The sequence below is a fragment of the Nesoenas mayeri genome, assembly GCF_963082525.1.
Source record: "Nesoenas mayeri genome assembly, chromosome: 1".
Classification (NCBI taxonomy): domain Eukaryota; kingdom Metazoa; phylum Chordata; class Aves; order Columbiformes; family Columbidae; genus Nesoenas; species Nesoenas mayeri.
In genome coordinates, this window is record NC_137541.1 from 60,942,783 (window position 1) to 60,963,105 (window position 20,323).

Consider the following 20,323-nt stretch of genomic DNA (forward strand, 5'->3'; position numbering starts at 1 on the left):
ATAATTTAAAAGGAAATAAACAAATGAATAGCAAGAAAAAGTCTACTTAAAAATGAGCATATAATCTATACAATCAGTCACTCAACCTGCCAGCCAGGAAAGATGAGATTTCATTTGGTTCAAATTTATTACATTTCTAGACTCATATCTCAGATGTCAGTTGTTTGTTGCAGTTCTAATAAATGCAGAAGAGGTTATCTGGCTTTCTCCAAAATAATAAAAAAATGCAACACACAAACAAAAAGTTATTTGAAAATTAATGACTTACAGAGCACCAGGCGTTAAGACCACAAAGAAAGCCTGTTTATGCTTCCAGAAACATTAAAAATTATATATTTACTGTTATATATTATTAAATAAGTTTACAAGGAAAATTTTAGCTGACCTTCTTTTCTTATAGGACTGATGCATTTTCTGCTTGTAACTGCATAATAAAATAATTACGCCATTAACTAAAAATTGCTTACAACAAGTAGAAACATGAAACTAGAAGTCAGAGACTTCATTTATTAACACTGCATTTTCCAGTCATGGGTGTTTTGAACAAAAGCACCTAAGCCCAAGCACTTCCATGTCACATCTATTATTCCTTTCGTATTGTTACTAACAACTCCCTGCCCCTCCCCATTAGCTGATCAGCAGAAATAGACAAACATCATACACAAGATTACTGGTTTTCTGCTAATGAACACACAAAAATAGCAGCCGACCTCTTCCAGGAGTCTTGCTTTGAGCCCATATTTAGCCTCTCAGTTCGTGGGCACATCCCTTTCAAGGGCAGGTTCCCACAGAAGTACGATCACTGCTGTCTTACTTCAAGCCTTGAAGCAATCAAGGTCATCTCTTATTTCTATAGCTTTTGAGGGTGGAAATGCATCAGATCAAAAGTTCGGAAGAAATTCCACATACGAAGGGATGACAAAGGCCGAAACACAGGATAAAATAAAAATTTAAAATATACACCTTTAGAAATGATTCTTTCAACTCAAGCATCTAGTTCTATTTCTCAGCCCAATGTTTTTGGTGAAATAAAATTTGGCATAGCTACATAGCACCAGCTTGGCATCAGAGGGAGGCAAAAATGAGCTCAAAAGCCTGGCTGGCTTTTATAGTGGATGTCAGAGCAAAAATACAGAAAGAGTGCCTCACATATGAGTGTAGAGAAGGGGGAATTTTACCCTTTGCAAGCTGCTGGGTTGAGGAATACCGTTGCTTTCTTCAGTGGCATACTGGAAGGGATCAGCTCATCGCCAAAAGCCTAAGTGAGAGAAAAAGAGCAGAATTCAGTTAATCTTTTAAACACATTGGTAAAACAGTTCAAAATAATGCATCTCTACAAATGCCAATGGGCCTTCAAGCCTCCCGACATTCAAATGACTTCCATCTTCAGCCATTTTACAGGTCTGCTATCCAAAGACCTGCACTCTTAGCAACAGCTCACGCCACTGTCACAAGTACTCTTTAGCTCATTTTTACAATTCCACCGCTATTTCATTTTTGCCAAGCTCTGGTTTTCTGCCATGGGCAGAGATCCAAGGAGCTATCACTGACTCCAAGGTTACTTGATTTTCCTTCCTTATGTAACTCTCATACACCTGCCCGCCACCTTCTTTCTGCATCTTTTTCTGCTTTTGTACTTCATTTTTTTAATATCTTCTGCTCATTTTTTAAATTTTCTATGCTTTGGTTTTTGAAGATATAAAAGATAATTTCCCTGACCTATAAGCACACTCACTGTTTCTCAAGACACTTTTTCTCCCTAATGTCTCCATATAAAAAAAAAATCACTGAATTCCTCTTCAACTTTTGATCAATTCTGAATAGATGCCTCCATTTTAAATTATTCAAGGGCTACTCCATACAGCCTTTTGTAACTTTTAGCCATTTGTACCTATTTCCATAGCTTTTCAGCACAGGAGAGGCAAGAAAAGGCAAAGCTTCCACACATGTTACTTCCCACTCCGTAAACCTCTTTGAGGTCACCTAAAGGCATCCTCACTACCACATCAAATCAAGCTGGTTCTGAGTACAAAGATGACAATGTATTCAGCAGTATCATGCAGAAGACTCAGAAATAAAGTAGGAACAAAAGACTACTGCACTGAACATAAGACAGAGTCAAGTGTCCTTGCTTTTTTCTCCTCTTTATCTTGAAAATTAATCCACCTAGCAGGAATTTTTATATTGGAGAAGGTGGACACTGTACACAAAGCACAGTAGATTTTTAGTGATCATTAGGTGTTTAAATTCATAATTAATTCCACTTGCCAACTTGGCTCGGGAAAGCTCAATTAAAAGAAGCGTGCAGCTGCCTATGTTGTTTAAAATATTCACATTTCTTCTTCACGAAAGGAAAAGGATGAGAGAAGTCGCTGAGACTAAAGGAATCTTCAAAGAAAGGGAAACAAATCAATAGAACTTAAGCTTTACTCAAAAATCAGCTGGAAAACAGACCAACTTATCACAATTGTTGGGCAGGAGCTGGAAAATATAAGGGACCTCTAGCATGTTACAGCTGTTAGAAACAATTAATTAATTGCTTGGGAGGCATGATGTGATGTATTTGCTTGCTCTAAACAACCTAACAAGGCTCACAAAGAATTTATGAGTAATGACATAATCATTTCTTTATGTAACTTACTTAGACATCTACGTTACATACAGGGGCATTTCTAAAGCAAACACTGATTTTTAAGACAGGAAATAAAAAAATAACAACGTGACATTCTATAAGGCTTTTTTTTTTCAGAGCATGACGTAAGGAAAGACAAGTTAAAGCCAGACATTAACAATGGTTATTAAATATATATATAAATGTATAATTTAGGCAAGTCAATACCTTTTCCAATTCCTTACCAAATGCACACTTCCAGGAATTGCATTTCTGGACTTCAAAGATGATAATCACTATTTTGCAACTATGAAAAACCCTTTACACAAAGGCTTTATAATGCTTTGGGAATACTAACACAGAAACTACATTCCTTTACAGGAAACTATCCCTGCTTCAAAGAATGGATTGTTTGCCAGCTAAACAGGACCTCTTTAACACATGCCTGGAGGTCAGTAACAAGGTCAGTGAGTGAGCCCACAATTGCAAAGGCAGCCCACCATGAGCTGACACTGGCTTATTCCAGAGAAGAAGGTGTAAAAGGTTTAAAATAGGATAAATTGGTTCTTTATTATAGAATCTTTCTATGATTATTTGCCACCCTGAGGCTGTCATCATAAATTGATATTTAAATTCAGACGCGCATGGTGGAATCTTTGCATGAAATATTGCTGTAGCACATATTCTGGCAGGAAGGTGGGCACCTCACCAATTTGGTATTGTAAGAGGGTTAAAAGCATAAAAATCTGATGCAAAAATAATAGGGAACCCCCCCCACACACTTCACTCAGGCTACACTTTTTCTTGGGTGAGTTTGCCTCTATTTTTTCCGCAATACGTCTGCAGCACTATAAACGCAAATAGCATTTTTCAAACAATTACAGATTGTTGTTATTCTGAAGAACATATCAGCCTGCTTACTGCTGTATTGCTGTGTGTTTTCAAGCAGTATTTGGCACTGACACATCAGTGAGAATGGAAATTACAGCAAGAACTGATTACTAGGCTTTCTGGTTCATTCCTTTCTAGCACAGGAGTCTTCTGCAAGATATTTTCCCAGGTTTTAACCACTGAAATTGTAGGAAGTTCTATTGATGGTGCTTTTGCACTTTCATTTACAAGAATAAGCCATTATGGAATAGATCCTATCACTTAATGACTGTAATGAAGAGACAGGAAAGTCAGAATTTCCACAACAGAACTATCTTGTACTAGTCCTTTTTTAGCAGTTACACCTTTTTGACAGCATACAAACTTAGGTCTTCTAACTTCATAATATAATTTCACCAGTGCCTTCTTTTAAAAATGTTTAATTTGGTCAGCATGCTTCAAATACTGAGGCATTAAGTGCTATTTTTTGTGATACACAAAACTACCACTTTGATATTTTCCAATGAACATGAATATTGAAAACATAACAATCAATAACTGATACTATGAGTTGGAAATGCATTTGACTCTGAAACTATAAGAACGATTTATGAAAGTAGTATTTTCAGGGAAAGATTTTTCTTATTCTTTCATGACACAGCTCTGTTACATCTATTCTGGCATGAAGTCCCATTGCCCATATCAAGTTGCTGTGAATATATTTCCTTCAACAGCAGGCAGGCTAAAATTTGGGTTATTTAGGTGCACGACAGAGGCAGGGCAATCTCAAGGAAAGTTGTTTAATGAGAAAAGTAATTTTCACCATTGTTCTTAGGCCCCAGTGTGTAACAATGACGGCTGAAGTGTTACACCCTGCAAAATCTCTAAGATCTGGCATGAAGAAGCAGGCTTAGAATAAACTTCATTTGTGAGAGGTAGAAAGGCTCTTAAAATCCTACACCACACCTTCAAGGTAATCAGAGCCAATAAGCAGTACCTGGGCAGGGATGTCATCCAGAGGCAGCAGCACTTGTGCCCCTGACAGACTGCTTAGTAAGGACAAGATTTCTTTAAGGGAATCCTACAGTATGGGAATTTCTTCACTGCTGGTTGCCCATGCAGGGCACAAACTACAAAATGCAATAGTCAGTATACTCAGAGAATAACACTTTCTCTCTCTCTCTCTCTCTCTCTTTCTCTCTGAATACCAGCTTTCTTGTCAGTGATCAGCAAACAGGTTGTCTCCTTTAAGTTCCCAGGACCTGGGTCTCAAAAGCATTAAGTCATACTTATTATTCTTACTAAAGAAACTCAGGATAGAATAGACAAGCACCAGGTGAGCACTCACATGCAGCGGTTCTCATTGCTTCTGCCCAGACTACACCCATTGTGGTGGGTCTGCAGTTTCAGTCTTATCAACAAACCATCTTCTCACCAGAACTTTACAGACACGGAGTAATTGCACCTGCAGAGATGGAGGTCTGGGTAGCTATGGCAGTAACTAAGATTACCCCAAGGATAACACCGCACCATCCATCACGACAGCAGAGTCAGGGCACAGAAAGTACCATCCCCCAGCTGCAGGCTGGAGGCCTCGACCACCCTTCGGCACTTTAGCAAAAGAACACGGATGGCATCATTATAAGGCTCATCACGTAGGGAGGGCCCACTGGGAGAATCTCAGGAGCCCTGCACAACCAAGATAAGAGGGAGATTTTAATCTAAGTTTATCACTTTAAATGGTATTACCTGGGCTTCTTGGCAAGCAGCTCTTCGTAGCAGGTCATCGCTATTAGGTTAGACAGAAAAGAGAGTGGACATTAGGTAGCGTAAGTTTAAAACAATTTGCTCATTTTTAACACGTAGGTACATGCCCTTTTTATACACACATTGAGCACACTAAAATTAAAAAACACAGGTTAAGACCTATTTAACACATTTTAAGGATGAAACACACCCATTTAAGCGCACATGCATTATTTTTTCCCTATGTGCACACAAACACCCCTTCTATAGTAATGCAAAGTAGAAAACAAAGACCAGGATTCCAAGTGTGCTGAGATTACATAAGCTATGAGACTCTGTATAACTGTGTTTTATTTTTGAATTGGTACCTAACTGTACTCCAGATCTAAAGTGTGCATTTTTCCAATCTTAATACTGCCTGAAGGTAATTACCATTCTGGCAGTATGGAATGGATTTAGAGTAGACTTGGGTGTAACTTACCTGAACTTAAATCTTTGCTCATTATACTTGTCAGGTCCCCACTCCATCAGTTTGTAAGCTGAACACAAGTTAATGCAGCACCTACCACACACCCAGGTCTGAGCCTGACCTAAAGCACTAACTCAGAGAGGTGAAAATGACTCAACTCACCCAAACGAACTTTAAAAACAAAGAAAATATCAGTCACTGACAGTCATTTCAGAAATAAATTCCAGACTAATCCTTGCACTTGTCATGGGTGACAGACAGCATTAATAAGGTGGTAAGAAGCACACGGCAAGCAAACCGGGGACAGAGCTACTGAGTGAGGTTCTTCCCCAGACCAAAAAATGCCCTATTGGCCATTGCAGACAAACGAGGGAGTCCTGTTCTGCAGTGCCCAAAGCCTCACCTGTCCTCTAGATTCTAGACACTCATCCTGTTTGCTAAAACCAAAAAGCTCCTTCAGCTTGCCCTTGCCAACACCTGGCAAGACAGTATATTATTGTCTCAAAAGCATCAAGTACAAAGAAATCCAATTATAGTCAGCATAGCAAAATGAATACACTACACCAATTAAATGGATTCAAGGCCAACCATGAAAAACAAGTGACTAAGAAAACAGCACAGTCTTGCCACAAAGTGGGGCTCATCAGGCCAAATCCTGCAATGGAAATGGCAGAAGGCAAGGCCTTGGTCAGACCTCTGGACTCAAGCACCAGTGCAATCTATTAAATTCCACGAGTGTACGGTATTTATCTGTCACTGGAGCTACATAAGCTGCTCTTTCTGGCGTCATCAAAAGATGCTGCAATGCCATAAAAGAAGAAACAGGGTGACTTCAGGTGAGATAGGTAGTTGGGTTCTGAGAAAACTCTACAGCAAAAAAAAGCCATAGAATTATTCCTGGTAATAATAAATAGACAAATGAAGAATGCAAGCATGGAAAAAGAAAATACGTGAATAATACCTCACCAGGATAACAAGTAACTGGAACGTCTAAAAAAAGCTTCCTCACAAGCATGCATTTAACTGTCAGGTTTGCTTCTTAAAACCACAGGAATAAGTCATTTGTATTAAGCACCTGAAATATTACTTAGAGGAGCAACATGCTTATTTTTGATTGCAGTAACATAATGAAAGTGCACTAGCTAAAATAACCGTCTCTGAAAAGGTTTGTGTTCCAAGCTAAATAACATTGTCACAGCTACTTCCAGTTCAATCAAGATAGCATGACAGGCTAAGTCCACACTGTGCTGCTAGGGGCACAAGCCCTCACACAGGGACCTTTTCTTTCCCCCTCTGTGACTATGCGTGGTCACTGCAAACACAAAGCAATTGCTATTTCAATACATAAAATGGTCCTCCTTCCCCTCTACTCTGCCCTGGTGAGACTCCATCTGGAATATTGTGTCCAGTTCTGGGCCCCTCAGTTCAAGAAGGACAGGGAACTGCTGGAGAGGGTCCAGCGTAGGGCAACAAAGATGATTAAGGGAATGGAGCACTTCCATTATGAAGAAAGGCTGAGGGAGCTGGGTCTCTTTAGTTTGGAGAAGAGGAGACTGAGGGGTGACCTTATTAATGTTTATAAATATACAAAGGGTGAGTGCCATGAGGATGGAGCCAGGCTCTTCTCGGTGACAACCAATGATAGGACAAGGGGTAACGGGATCAAGCTGGAACACAAGAGGTTCCACTTAAATTTGAGAAAAAACTTCTTCTCAGTGAGGGTGCCAGAGCACTGGAACAGGCTGCCCAGGGGGGTTGTGGAGTCTCCTTCTCTGGAGACATTCAAAACCTGCCTGGACATGTTCCTGTGCGACCTCACATTCTTGCATTCTTGCTCCAGCAGGGCGATTGGACTAGATGATCTTTTGAGGTCCTTTCCAATCCCAAACATACTGTGATGGCATATCAAGAAAACACCACTATCAAAGGGTGGTTGCACAGTTGATGTATTTGCTAATAAGGTCAGGACAGCCATTCACAAATTCTAGTCAAAGCCATGTTATCTGTCTACTTCACATTGATGTTATTTTGTTCAGAAGTCATGCTGTGTCACATTCTTGGCCAGTATGTTTTCCTGTTGCCAACAACCTTATGCTGCAGTGACAATCGCCTTTAAAATCCAGTCCAGCACAACTTTAAAAATGCAAGCAAAAGATACTGCGTCCTCTGTCTCAACCTGCAAAGATCCTCTCAACAGCTGTCAAGGATGCAAGTTTGATTCAGCCCAACAGAGTCCTAACTGTAAAAATTAGGCTTGACAGTTTAGATGTCAACATTTAAGTTTATTTTCTCCAACATCAAAGCACTTACAGAAACAGTCTGCTCTGGCACATTTTGGTGCCAAAGGAAAGGTTTAAGCTCTGAGACCAGAAGAACCATTCCCTGTCCAGTAATTTACAGGTGATTTGTCTCACCTCTCCAGTAGCACAGCATCCACAATCCCACGCCACCCCAGCCATACTCATAGGATTCCCACTGATTCAACCAGGAGATATATTTCAAAGTCATCTCAGTTGGCTTAAAGATGTCCCAAGTTTGGCTTAAAGCTGCCAGGCAACAGAAAAATCGTTATTTCTTCAAAATGTTCCATCAACACTTAAGTATCTTCACACTTAATTAAAAACAGCACAAGTGCCTCACAGGGGTGTAGCTGTGAGAAGAGCAGTCCTCCTTCTGTATCACAGCTCTTGCCTTTACTCACGTCATATGGCCCACCTAAAGTACAAGTGGGTATGGAAGTCCTCTGCAGGTCATACCAATTAATACATATAGCTAGAAAAACGCTAAAAATAGCAAAAAGTTAACATCTTAAAGACTTCTGTCTTGGTACGTATTAGATTGTCAAAATACAACCGCAGAGTAGCTCCCAGAGAGGAAGAGATATTAATAATAAACATAAGATTTTGTTGGTTTTTTTTGTACTTTGTTAATTAGTATTAGGTGAGAACAAAGCCTTTTAAATGGCACTTGAACATGAGCCAGTAGAGGCTGAGGGAAATTGCTGCACTGCCTTAAAGAACACACAGAGACCTCTTTCGACTTGCACCATATCCACAGCAAACTAAAAATCAATTTTTACTTTATGTTTCCCCTAAGGGCTTATAGGTACAACTCCAGCCTTAGAGCAAAACAGACGTGCAGTATTGTATCTGCTGCCCAAACCAGGGCTGCCTTCCCACTGTGAGAATTAAGCATCACACAGTTTACAACTGGGCCAACTTGCTTAAGCGGTAAAAAATTGGGAGACAGAGAAGAACAAGCAGCAGCAGTGGGGTACAGAGGAAAGAGGATGTCCTGAGCTGAACCCACAGACCAAACTCTGGTTCAACAAAGGTTATCAGTCAATCCTGCAAGGCCACTGCAGTGCAGACTCTTCAGAGAACGGAGCAGGCTTATGCAAAAGCAAGGAACCGAAGCAGAAAAAGAAGAGCAACTGGCCAGAGGTCCCCATTCACCAGCTGTGACAGAGCACACCAGGTTGTGAGAGCAGAACATCCATATGTCCCATCTGAATGGGGGCTGTCCTGCTTCACCTGCAACTGCCCCAGCGCAGGACTGGTGGCTGCTGCTCCTGTCCTGAGTGTTTTCAGCCATAACAGGGAATTAACAGTCCTTAATTAACAGGGATTAATATATATGAGCACACAGATGTGTTCCTCCAGCTGAGGCTGCATCCTCTGCCCAAGGGACAGCAGGGGCCAGGGCTGAAAGGACGGTTCCCACCATGAAAGGTCAGTCAGGGCAGCAATGAACTCAACAAGGTGAAGACACCAAACTGGAACTGAAGAAGCTGTTTGAGGCCCACTGTGGTAGTTGCACATCCCCCTGAGATCTGTAGCCTTCAATGGGGCAGTTGATGGCTCTTTTAGCACCTTTTGTGCCCCACTGTAGCTGTCCCCACGTACATAGCTAGAGTGGTACCAAGCTGCTGAGAGTCACATCCTCCCTTACCCCAGGACAGGGTGACTTCACCTCCAGCAGCTGGTGGGGCAGGAGGGGTGGGACCCTCAGTCAATTGACAGAGGCACCTCGTTAGCAGACGAGGTGCCCAGAGTAGCTGCAAAACTTCTGGACCATGTTGTAATGCCCACAGCCAGATCTGACCAGACTATAAAGTGGGGTTCCCACTGAAGGCCCCCTTTGGAGTGGTCTTCTTGGAGCAGCAGGTGTGTGAACTGGAGCCCCCTTCTTAGAGTGGGACACCATCTAAGGAGACTTCCCGGGATTGAGAGCACCTCACCTCCTTGTTTGGGTGAGTGGTTATTTACTGGATATATCCTTGAGTCCTTGCCTAACCAGGCAAGTGCGAGTCCTTGCCTAACTCAGGCAAGTGATTATTTCTTGTGGGTATCCTGAAGTCAGAGGACTCTGGTTTTGTTTCTTGTGTGTGCATGCACGCTGTGGATCCTCATTATTCTTATTTTGCTGTACCCCAATAATCTCCTCGACTGATATTTGAACCTGTATTTTATGTTGTCGGAGGTATAATTGTATAAACCCTGTTTCTAGCCAGTTTGTTGGCTGCACTTTTCCATCTAGAATAAAGACTGTTTTGGAACTTGTTGTCTGCCTAAAACTGACTTGGGGTGCCTCCGTGACACCCACTGCTGCAGCAAGGGTAATGCCCTTGTCTTAAAGCCAACCACAGTAACTCCCTTAAAGGTGACCATGCTACATACAGAGAAGCTCAGGTGTGAGATCCCATTTCAAAAAGGGTACTCAGTATCAAATCTAAGACTATTAAGTATATTCAAGCATCAGGCAGCTTAAAACTCTCCAGCTCAGTGTCTGCACAGAGTTTTGTGAGGAGAAACTTGACCAAAGCTGTGCATATAGGATCACTCCTCAAGAGCTGTAACAGAACACCTAGAAGAGATTTTTATCTTAGTAGAGAGCTTTTTGGCTGTTTTCAACACAGCAAGAGCCGAGCATCCTCTATGCTGGAAATTAGCATCTACTTCCAGCTTGGCTTTGGAAGGGCATGAAAGACAAATCTCAGTTTTTATCAGCTATACCCAAGACTCAGAATTTATACTCCCTTTTTTTTGACAAAGTTTTGATGAAATAAAGTCAGCCACTCAGGAAATACACGCAGAAAGGTGACAAAGTGAGCTATCAGTTGGCAAGCACGCAGAGGCTAACATTCAAATTATAGATAACAATAACACTCAGATTACTGGCAAGCAGACAAGGGCCCAGATGCCTTGCCAGCATTTTCTACAGAGAAAGTCAATACTTTAACACATACAGAGTAAAACTAAGCATCTGATGAGTCCACTGCCTCAGTACAATATTGAGGGTCACCCTCCTGACAAAGTGATGATGGCTTACCCAGTGACACCACTGTAACAGTCTGGCCAAATCTGACAATCAGTTAAGCTGATGTCTATCATGCCAGAGATTATTCTGCTGATTTGACGTAGCTGGTGACTCACTGCACCACCTAGACATATAAAGAAGAGCGATTCAGGAAAGGTGACGTGGGACATAAAGGTGAGAGGGGCTTCCAGGCTTGGTGGAAATTTTAAAACAACCAAACAACCATAGGGTATCTTTATCTGCAATCAGCCTCATGTATATTTGTTAAACTGCATTACCATGTATGAGCATGTATCTGACAATCTGCATACCCTCTAAGCTTTGATCTAGTACCCTAAATTCAGTGTCCCTCGTACCTGTAGTATGACATGCTATAGATTAAAATGATGATAATACATACATTCATGCAATCCAGAGAAATTAAAGGGAAAAAATCTCACATGTGACAACACTGAGTTATATTCTTACTTATCCAATACTGCAAAAGTATTTGCTATCCTAAATGCAAAACAATGCATTTTTAAAACATATTCTTTTATCAGAAAGAAAGAAATTTTAAGGCTTACTAAGGTTTTGTAAAAATAACAATAGGGTTTTAGTTAACAGTAGCTCAATCAGACATAAAGCCTATAGTTTTACACGTGAAAAGCCTTTGCCACCTCATGATCAATACCTCTTTCAAAAAGGCACCTTGTGTTATATACTTAGAAGGGCTAAATCACAAATGGGGTTGGGGAATCAGTACATTTCCTCTTTACTCTTCTCCTTAATCCCAAATGCCCTTACTTTAAAATCAGTCAGTATGTGAATAAACACCTCCAAAGATGAAAGGCTAACACACCAATCCAGAAACTAAATGCTGCATGAAGAAAGTATCATACGAGACTGGGCTAAGAAGCTCCTTGACCTTTACAGTTTATCGTCATCCACAACCTTTAGACTCACTCGGCGATGAGCCATTGCACTCCAGGGCCCCTCTTTCCTCTATAGCTGGGCATTCACATTCCACCCCATAGCACAGTCTGCAGAGTGCAGGAGGGGGACACCCGGGTCCATTTCCAAGCAGGGAAGAGACATGGGGAACTAGTGTGGAAAAGGTAACATTCTTCTTGTCCATATTTCTCCCTGTAGCATCCTCCAAAGTCTTAAGGAAGTATTCCAGAGTGCTTATGACCCTATGGGCACATACATACTGACTCGAGAAGAGTTGCCATTTATTTGCAGGACAGATTGTTATTTACAATAGCTCCACTTAATGCAGGCATCATAGCCTCTGCATCCAAAAGAAGAATGAACCTTGAGAAGTCGAAAAAGCAAATTATCTTCTCCTTGGAAGAGAAATATCTTAGAAAATCCACAAGGATGGAAAAGCGAGGAAGAGCAACGCAGGTTGGGAAACAAAAATGTTCTTCAGCTGCAGATAAATGAGCAACATCTCAGACAGCTAATTCCAAGAAGTCAGAGGCTAATCTGAACTGATGCTGCACTAAAGCAAGGCTCTTCATCAGAAACTCCAGTGATGCTAGAAACGGTAGCAGAAGACTTCACTAAACCTTTAATCTGTTCTAAAAGGGCAAATATAAGTCAGTCAAAGATGCCTCATGCATAGTAATTTAGCCTCTCACACCGATAACAGCAAGCCTCACAGTCAACACAGCCCATATGTGGTTGCCTCATTAACCTCTTCACCTGTCGCCTGCAGCAGTTTGTGCATGGGGCAAAAGGCAACTCTCATGCTCCACTGCATACCTGGTACATAAACAAAGAAATTAGGAAGGGAGAATGTACAAAAAAAGCCCACAAAAAGCCATTACCCCACCTGGAGGCAGCACAAGCTGCACAGAGGGTCCTGGCCTATACTCTGTTGCCCAGCAGCCAAAAGGTGAGGCCTTCGCTCCGCACAGAGCACCACAAAAGGACCCATGAGACCACTTTCGAATTTTTTTACACTCTTGACATCGGTTCTTCTGTCACTCCTCATTTTTCTATTAACTGGCTAAAACAATCCTCCACAGGTAAATGGCTAAGTGGCTGTCAGGTTTTTTCAAACAGTATTTAAATCTCTGAAAGCAGTGCTTTACAGTTGTGCTTCAGTCTATACACAGAGCTCTTTGTAATCACAGGATTTCCCACCTTGCATTTCCAATGTCAGGTAAGGAAATGCCATATTTTCCCTTACAGATAAAAGGGGAGATTGAAGAATGGGATGTGTAAACATATTTTTTCCCCCACTACATCATCTGGGTTAAAGCATCATGCCTACATTTTGCGCAAATAACCTCCAACCACTGAAATTTAGATACCAAAAGTTCTCTGTTTGTTTACCTTTCATATTTTCCCTACTTGTGCACCACCATACCACCTATGGTATGCTTCATGATCTCCATGATCATAACGTGCTTTCACAGTTACTGAAGAGGAAATCAATACAGCTGAAACCAACAGTACGTAGGCACATGAATTCCCAGAACCAACAGACATAAAAGGGAGACTGGTTGTGTCTGACGCTGCTCCCACACCTCCTCAAGTGCCCACTCTCCATATGCAGAAGGAGCAGACATAGTCTTTTTCTTAATGCTCTATTTCAGTAGCTCTCTATAGTACCGAGGCCTGACATAAACCTCTGCTGCCAGTAGTATCTGTGGCAATAGAAGCCCAGTAAAGAGGCCGCTGAGGTAAGCAGGATATCTGGGAAGGTCACAGGCTGTTCCGCCCCATCAGCCAGCCTCTCATATGAAAGCCACTGAGCAATTTCTTCCTCATCATTTTGTACATTAGGTTTATTCTTTTGGCTAAGAGGTATCGAGAATGACAGAACTTCAAATAATTACTCGATTACATTCTGCTATTTTATCTGAATTCGAAGTTCAAGTCAACAGAGGGGAAAGTGGAATGTGAGCTCAAGAATCCACTAACATTACATTAAGGCATCAAAAGCCCCTCAACCTGTTTAGCGCAGATATTTCTGCTTACATCATGGCAGCATAGACTCATAGAACAGTTTGGGTTGGAAGGGACCTTCAAAGGTCATCTAGTCCAACCCCCTGCCATGAGCAGGGACATCTTCAACTAGATCAGGTTGCTCAGAGCCTCGTCCAGCCCGGCCTTGAATGTCTCCAGCGATGGGGCATTTACCACCTCTCTGGGCAACCTGGACCAGGGTTTTAACACCCTTATTGTAATAAATGTCTCTCTCATGTCTAGACTGTACCTCCCCTCCTTTAGTTTAAAACCATTATCCCTTATCCTATAATGACAGGCCCTGCTAAAAAGTCTGTCCTCATCTTTCTCGTAGGCCGCTTTAAGCACTGAAAGGCTGCAATAAGGTCTCCCCGGAGCCTTATCTTCTCCAGGCTGAACAACCCCAACTCTCTCAGCCTATCTCCAACATACTATGTACTCCTCTTCTGTCTGCTGGTCCGTGTAGGCCTATAGATGAAACCATGACCCTGTTACCACCACTTTCACAGTTGTTCTCTATCTTACCATAGCCTGCTCTACAAATAGCAATTACAAGGAAAAAAGTGTGGAGGGAGAGGCTTTTGCCGCTTGCCGTGCAGTCAACTGAGCCTTAGCGCTGCAGGTAAGAAGTAAGCAGCTAGAGCAGATGTACCATTCAAAACAAAGACTGATTTAATGCAAATGTCCCTAGGCAAAAGGAAATAAAGAAGGAAAGTATAACAAACAACATAAACAGATTTATTTTCCTAAGTTTTCCACCGAGGCTTTGGCAGCAATTTAACGTAAGCAGAATGGAACGCTGCTAAAATAATGACTTAATGATTAAAAAAACATTATGCCAGTGACAGAATAAAGAGTGACACCAAAAGTAACGATTTTTAACAATAATTTGGCTACACTTGCACTTTAGTCAAGTGTATTAACCATAATCTTAATGGGCAGGGATTAAAACATAAGCCTAGCTATTTGTGAGTGAGGATTTTGCTTACTATAAAAAAACATACGCTCCACAGATAAACAGTGACAATGACACACTGCTAGGTACGACTGACGTGAGCAGCACTGCAGCTGCAGCAGCGGACAGGCTCCATGGGTGACAGGAGCGAAGCTGTCACGCCAGGGAGGCACAGCCCAGGGCTGCTGCTGGGGCCAGGCCTCAAAAACAGCACAAGAGCTAGTGCAGCAGAAACCTGGCACCATTCATGAGGTGCAGGGCAACATTAAGAGAAGAGGTGGGAAAATGCACGGCCACCATGCCATGATGGCCGCCACCTGCACGTGAAGGGGGTTTCCCACCTGCCCAGTACCAGTGGCACCATTTGCAAGTGTAGGGCCCCTGGTTTCATTCATCCTTATAATATTGGTTAAAAGCAAGCAAGTCAATGACAGGCACTTGGTTTTTTTTTTTTTTAAGTCAGGAGGACAGAAATCTTTCTCCTCTCCAGCGGGCCCTAAAATTACCCCAGCCACGCTGACAACACCTCTGCTTAAAATTATCGCCTGAGCTAGCCCCAAACTTAGAAGGCCAAGGTGGGAAGCCAAAAAAGGCACTAACCCCTCCCAAGCCCTTGGCTGCTGGAGAAACATAGAATCATTTTGGTTGGAAGGGACCCTCAAGATCATTGAGTCCACCCATAACTTACTCTGACACTAAACCACATCCCTAAGAACCTCGTCTATGTGTCTTTTAAACACTCCCAGGGATGGTGACACCAACACTTCCCTGGGCAGCCTGTTCCAATGCCTCACAACCCCTTCCATGAAGAAATTTTTCCTAATATCCAATGTAAACCTTCCCTGGTGCAACTTGAGGCCATGTTCTCTGCTTGTCACTTGCTACTTGGGAGAAGAGACCAACCCCCTCCATGCTACAACCTTAATTCAGGCAGTTGTAGACAGTGATGAGGTCTCCCCTCAGCCTCCTTTTCTCCAGGCTAAACAGCCCCAGTTCCCTCAGCTGCTCCTCATCAGACTTGTGCTCCAGACCCCTCACCATGTTCATTGCTCTCATCTGAACTCGCTTCAGCACCTCAATGTCTTTCAAGTAGTGAGTGTCCCACAACTGAACACAAGATTCAAGGTGCGGCCTCACCAGCTCCAGGAGGAGGAAGGAGAACCATGCCCTGAAGGTGCCGAACCCCCTCCACCCAGAGGAGACCCCCATTTTAACAGCCACGCGAGAGGAGCCAGCCCCAGGAAGCCGCCCCTGCCACCCGCCCAACTCAGGCGAACACGGCAGCGACGGCCCCGCCGTGCGGGGCGGGCGGCAGCGAAAGCCCCAGTCACACGGTGTCCCCGGTCACACGGTGTCCCCGCTCCCCGCCTGCCCCCCGCCGGCAGTTACCAGTGCTTCCCATAGAGCCAGTGCCCGCCCCAGCTCAGCAGGCAGACCCCGAACGTGGTTTTCTTCCAGTGATTCCTCAGGGTCGTCAGCACTTTCACCGCCCTGGCCATGCCGCCCGGGGCAAACCGGCCCCTCCTTAAGGATCGCTCGGCGGGAACCGACGCGCCGCCGCTCCCGCCGCCCCGCCCGGCTCGGCTGGAAACGGCTCCCCCGGCACCGGCGTTCCGCGCTCCCGGCCCTGCGGGACGGCCCAGTGGTGCCCGCCGGGCTTCAAACCCCTGTTTGGGGGGCCTGTCCCGGCCCTCGCCGTGCTGGTTTTGTCTGACCAGCTCCCCGCACATCGAGCGCTGGGCCGAGATCTCATCCCCCATCCATGTCACTGCTCCTTGTGTGCCCCAGGGGCGGCCCGGGCACCCTACTGAAGAGAAGCCGCTAAATTAGTGTATACTGTGATTAAGTTACAAAAGATGTACCCATCATTAACCAATTGATATGACAAATGCTGTCTGACCACCTGCAAAACGAGGAGTTTTTTCAAGTTTTAGATCCTTCTGCATTACAAAAGAGAGAATACATTGTCTAGAAGCAGAGTGCTTAGTTTATATTTGACTAATAATTAGTAGATGTAAGTAAGAAACTAAACAATTATAGCTAACATCATCAATTATTTCTTAGTACAGATGTATTGCATGTCAAAATTTTCAAAAAATATAATGCATATGTAATAATTATGTGAATATAAGCAATGCAAGAGCATCAGGGCAATCAAGATGATTAAGGGAGTGGAGCATCTCCCTTATGAAGAAAGGCTGAGGGAGCTGGGTCTCTTTAGTTTGGAGAAGAGGAGACTGAGGGGTGACCTTATTAATGTTTATAAATATATAAAGGGTGAGTGTCATGAGGATGGAGCCAGGCTCTTCTCAGTGGCAAACAATGATAGGACAAGGGGTAATGGGATCAAGCTGGAACACAAGAGGTTCCACTTAAATTTGAGAAAAAACTTCTTCTCAGTGAGCGTGCCAGAGCACTGGAACAGGCTGCCCAGGGGGGTTGTGGAGTCTCCTTCTCTGGAGACATTCAAGACCCACCTGGACATGTTCCTGTGCGACCTCACCTAGGCGTTCCTGCTCCAGCAGGGGGATTGGACTAGATGATCTTTTGAGGTCCCTTCCAATCCCAAACATACTGTAATACTGTGATACTGTGATCCAGTCTTGGGAGTGCTTATGGAGGATGATCCTCAGTGTTCCCCGGCGCTTATAAAATAATTGACAGTATAATTGACTCCACTGTTAAGTTTATTTCTCTGTTTCACTACCTCAACAAACAAACAAACAAACAAAACCAAACCTCAAGGAAAAGCGTTTTCACACATCCCTGTATCCCTGCTCTTAAAGCCCAGCAAGGGGAGTGGGAGACTTGCTGTGTAGCAGAGGACAAAAGTGAACAGGTGCTTTTTCACACCCATACAAATATCCACTGTGAAGGCTCCCCGACCCCCACTCCCCACCAAAAACAAAACCCCCAAAAATATTTCAGAAGATTCAGCTAGAATAAGTGTTGGCTTGGAAGCACCTGGGGTTTGCTGTTTAAGCCCCAACAGCAGGATGATCATGGGCACCAGCAGAAATTTCTCCAGCCACACATGGAAAACAGACCACGCTCACAAGGATGCGCTGCAGCCATGAACATCCTGCCGGGGAAAGGTGGAAACACAACCAAGCAGCAAGATCTGACCTGGACGTGGCTTCATGCGACACCTGAAAGATGGTGAACAGCCTTAGATATTCCACAAAAGTGCTGAGTGGAGGCAGGTGTGACTAGTATTCAGAGACTATAAGAAAAGAAGAGAGATGGCGGGCCACACGAAATGAAACATTGGCTAAGTAAGTGGTGTGAAGAAGCAACACTGCTTTTGTAGACCATTGGTCTCCTCTTGACAGGGACCCAGGCTTGAGGACTCAGGACAACAAGGATGCAATCTGGCAGGGACCAGAAGGTCAGGCTAATGAACATAACGCTGGACAGAAATTTTTTTCCAATTTTTTTTTTTTTCCCTCTTGCAAAATGCCATTTTCAGCAAAATCTGAACATTTGCAAAAATGTCAAAGTCAATAAAACGGCATTTCTGTAAAAAGCTTCCTCAAATCTCTGTTTATCCATGCCTGGATGGGATGTGAGTAGTAACATAAGGGGGCTGCTTGAGGCCAAATTTGAGACTCTGGGTATGCAGAGTTCTGTTCTGCAAGTATCAAGTTGATGCAGAAGATGATCCAGAAGACACTCTGCTGTTAGTGATAAGAAAACCAGATTAAACCATATGGATTAATTTCCCTACCATGTTTTGGATTTTCTTTTCCCTTCATTTTGTAGAGTAGAAGATTTGGGATTTGCTTTTCTAAGAAAAACCTTACATGATCAGCTCCCGATGAATATTTCAGGCACACCCTCATCCATTGCTTTCCATTTAAATATTCTGGGTTCATTTGCCCAGTGCGTCTCAGTGTGCTGAGTACATGCACTTGATGTGCTGCTGAATGTTCCAGGTGGTGTGGAGTGATTCAATGCCCTACTTTTTTTTTTGGTGGTGTCCTACTTTTTGTGAGGATTCAGGTGGTGTGGCCAACTGCTACCAGTGATAGCAGCAGATACTCGTACTCTCATCCTGCTTTCCTTAGCTTATGAAAAGATTGTGTGTTGATAGATACTTTTCGAATTCATCATTCTCCTGAGGTGCCACAAATAATTTACAAGCATCTGTAACTTCGTATTTCAGAACCAAGTCCACAGAGTGCAGTTGTGTTTATTAACTATGCTTCCAAAACAAGCTTGAATTTTTAAAATGAAGCCTCTTTAGTATGCCAATACATGTTCAGAGCAGTCAGAAATATGCTTAAATATATGAAAGACCTGAATATCTCTAAGACGGCTTAATGGAAATTTTCCTGAGTTCATATATGTGAAAACACTTCAGAGTTAGTATAAATGAGAAAATTTAGCTTGAATACTAGCTGTCTTTCAGCATCCCTAGCAGAGGGACATGACCCCACTCTGAGGAGGGTGGCTGGACTGGATGAGCTCCAGAGATCCCATCCCACCTTCACCACTCTGGGGATTGTGTGATGTTGTCTGAGAATCTAAGCTGGTGATTTTGAGATGAGGCCTTTCAAAGAGTCCTGCCCTTAGAAAAAAGAAACATGGCAGACAACAATGACAGATTGTGGGCTCGTCTCATTACTTGGCTTTACTTAGGATGGAGCGTCCATTCCAAAATCCCTCCTGGCAAGCACGTACATAGTTTTTGGCTATAGCCAGCTGATCACCCTCAAGGTAGATCACACCTATATACTGTAGTAATTTTTTAGGCCAAGTAAAATGACTGCTACTTTTTTTCAGAAAACTGCTCGAAGGGGTTTGGAATGTGTGTTTTGTTTTCTGGTGGTTTCTAGATGGTTTGTGTGAAAAAGAGTCATTCGAAGACCTGCTCTGCAACTCTAATACTTGACTGGGGATATGTCACCTAAAATTATCACACAAGTTGTGTGTGAAGAGAGGTGAGTGCCTCATCCTGCTTACTCATTTCTGATCTGTTTTTGAAGAGCAATTTTATTATTCTGTCTCTACCATCAGTGCCAAGCCTGTTAGCAGAAGTGTCAGATACATGACCATGCTTCAGGGACATACTTTTTTGCAACTTTAGGAAAGTCACGTGCTTAACCATCTCAGTTCTCCTCTTAACCAGAGAATATGAGTGAAACAGTAGAGAGATTTTTCTCTACTCCTTGGCAGTACCCTACAATTGACAAAGACAGAGAATGATTGAGTCTCCTTTTCTGTCCAGCACAATCTGTCCGCAAGTCGTCACCTCAACTAACTGATCTGAGTTGCTGTTTTTCTCTTGTGGTCATTTCTCTGGGAATGGGATTGAACATACATAATAATTTTGCTGAAGTCACTGGTTTCATCACTGGTATGTAGTTTTGAGTGGGAGCTTCAAAATCAG

The 20,323-nt window shown here is 43.0% G+C and overlaps 1 protein-coding gene across 2 annotated transcripts in view; it reads right to left on the reverse strand.

The window, feature by feature from the left end:
- The window catches only part of AGK (acylglycerol kinase), a gene marked incomplete at its 5' end in the record, with an annotated part of 38,272 nt that extends 21,842 nt beyond the window's left edge, over nt 1–16,430 (reverse strand). Inside the window, 4 exons of one of the 2 annotated variants that reach the window (XM_080357526.1) lie at nt 1,179–1,258; nt 4,830–4,946; nt 5,231–5,270; nt 16,321–16,389. In XM_080357526.1, the coding sequence (XP_080213652.1) occupies nt 1,179–1,228 (50 nt within the window). Of the gene's footprint in view, nt 1–1,178; nt 1,259–4,829; nt 4,947–5,230; nt 5,271–16,320 lie in introns of both variants that reach the window. The other variant, XM_080357525.1, reaches the window with a different exon arrangement.
- Between the last annotated feature and the right edge of the window lie 3,893 nt (nt 16,431–20,323).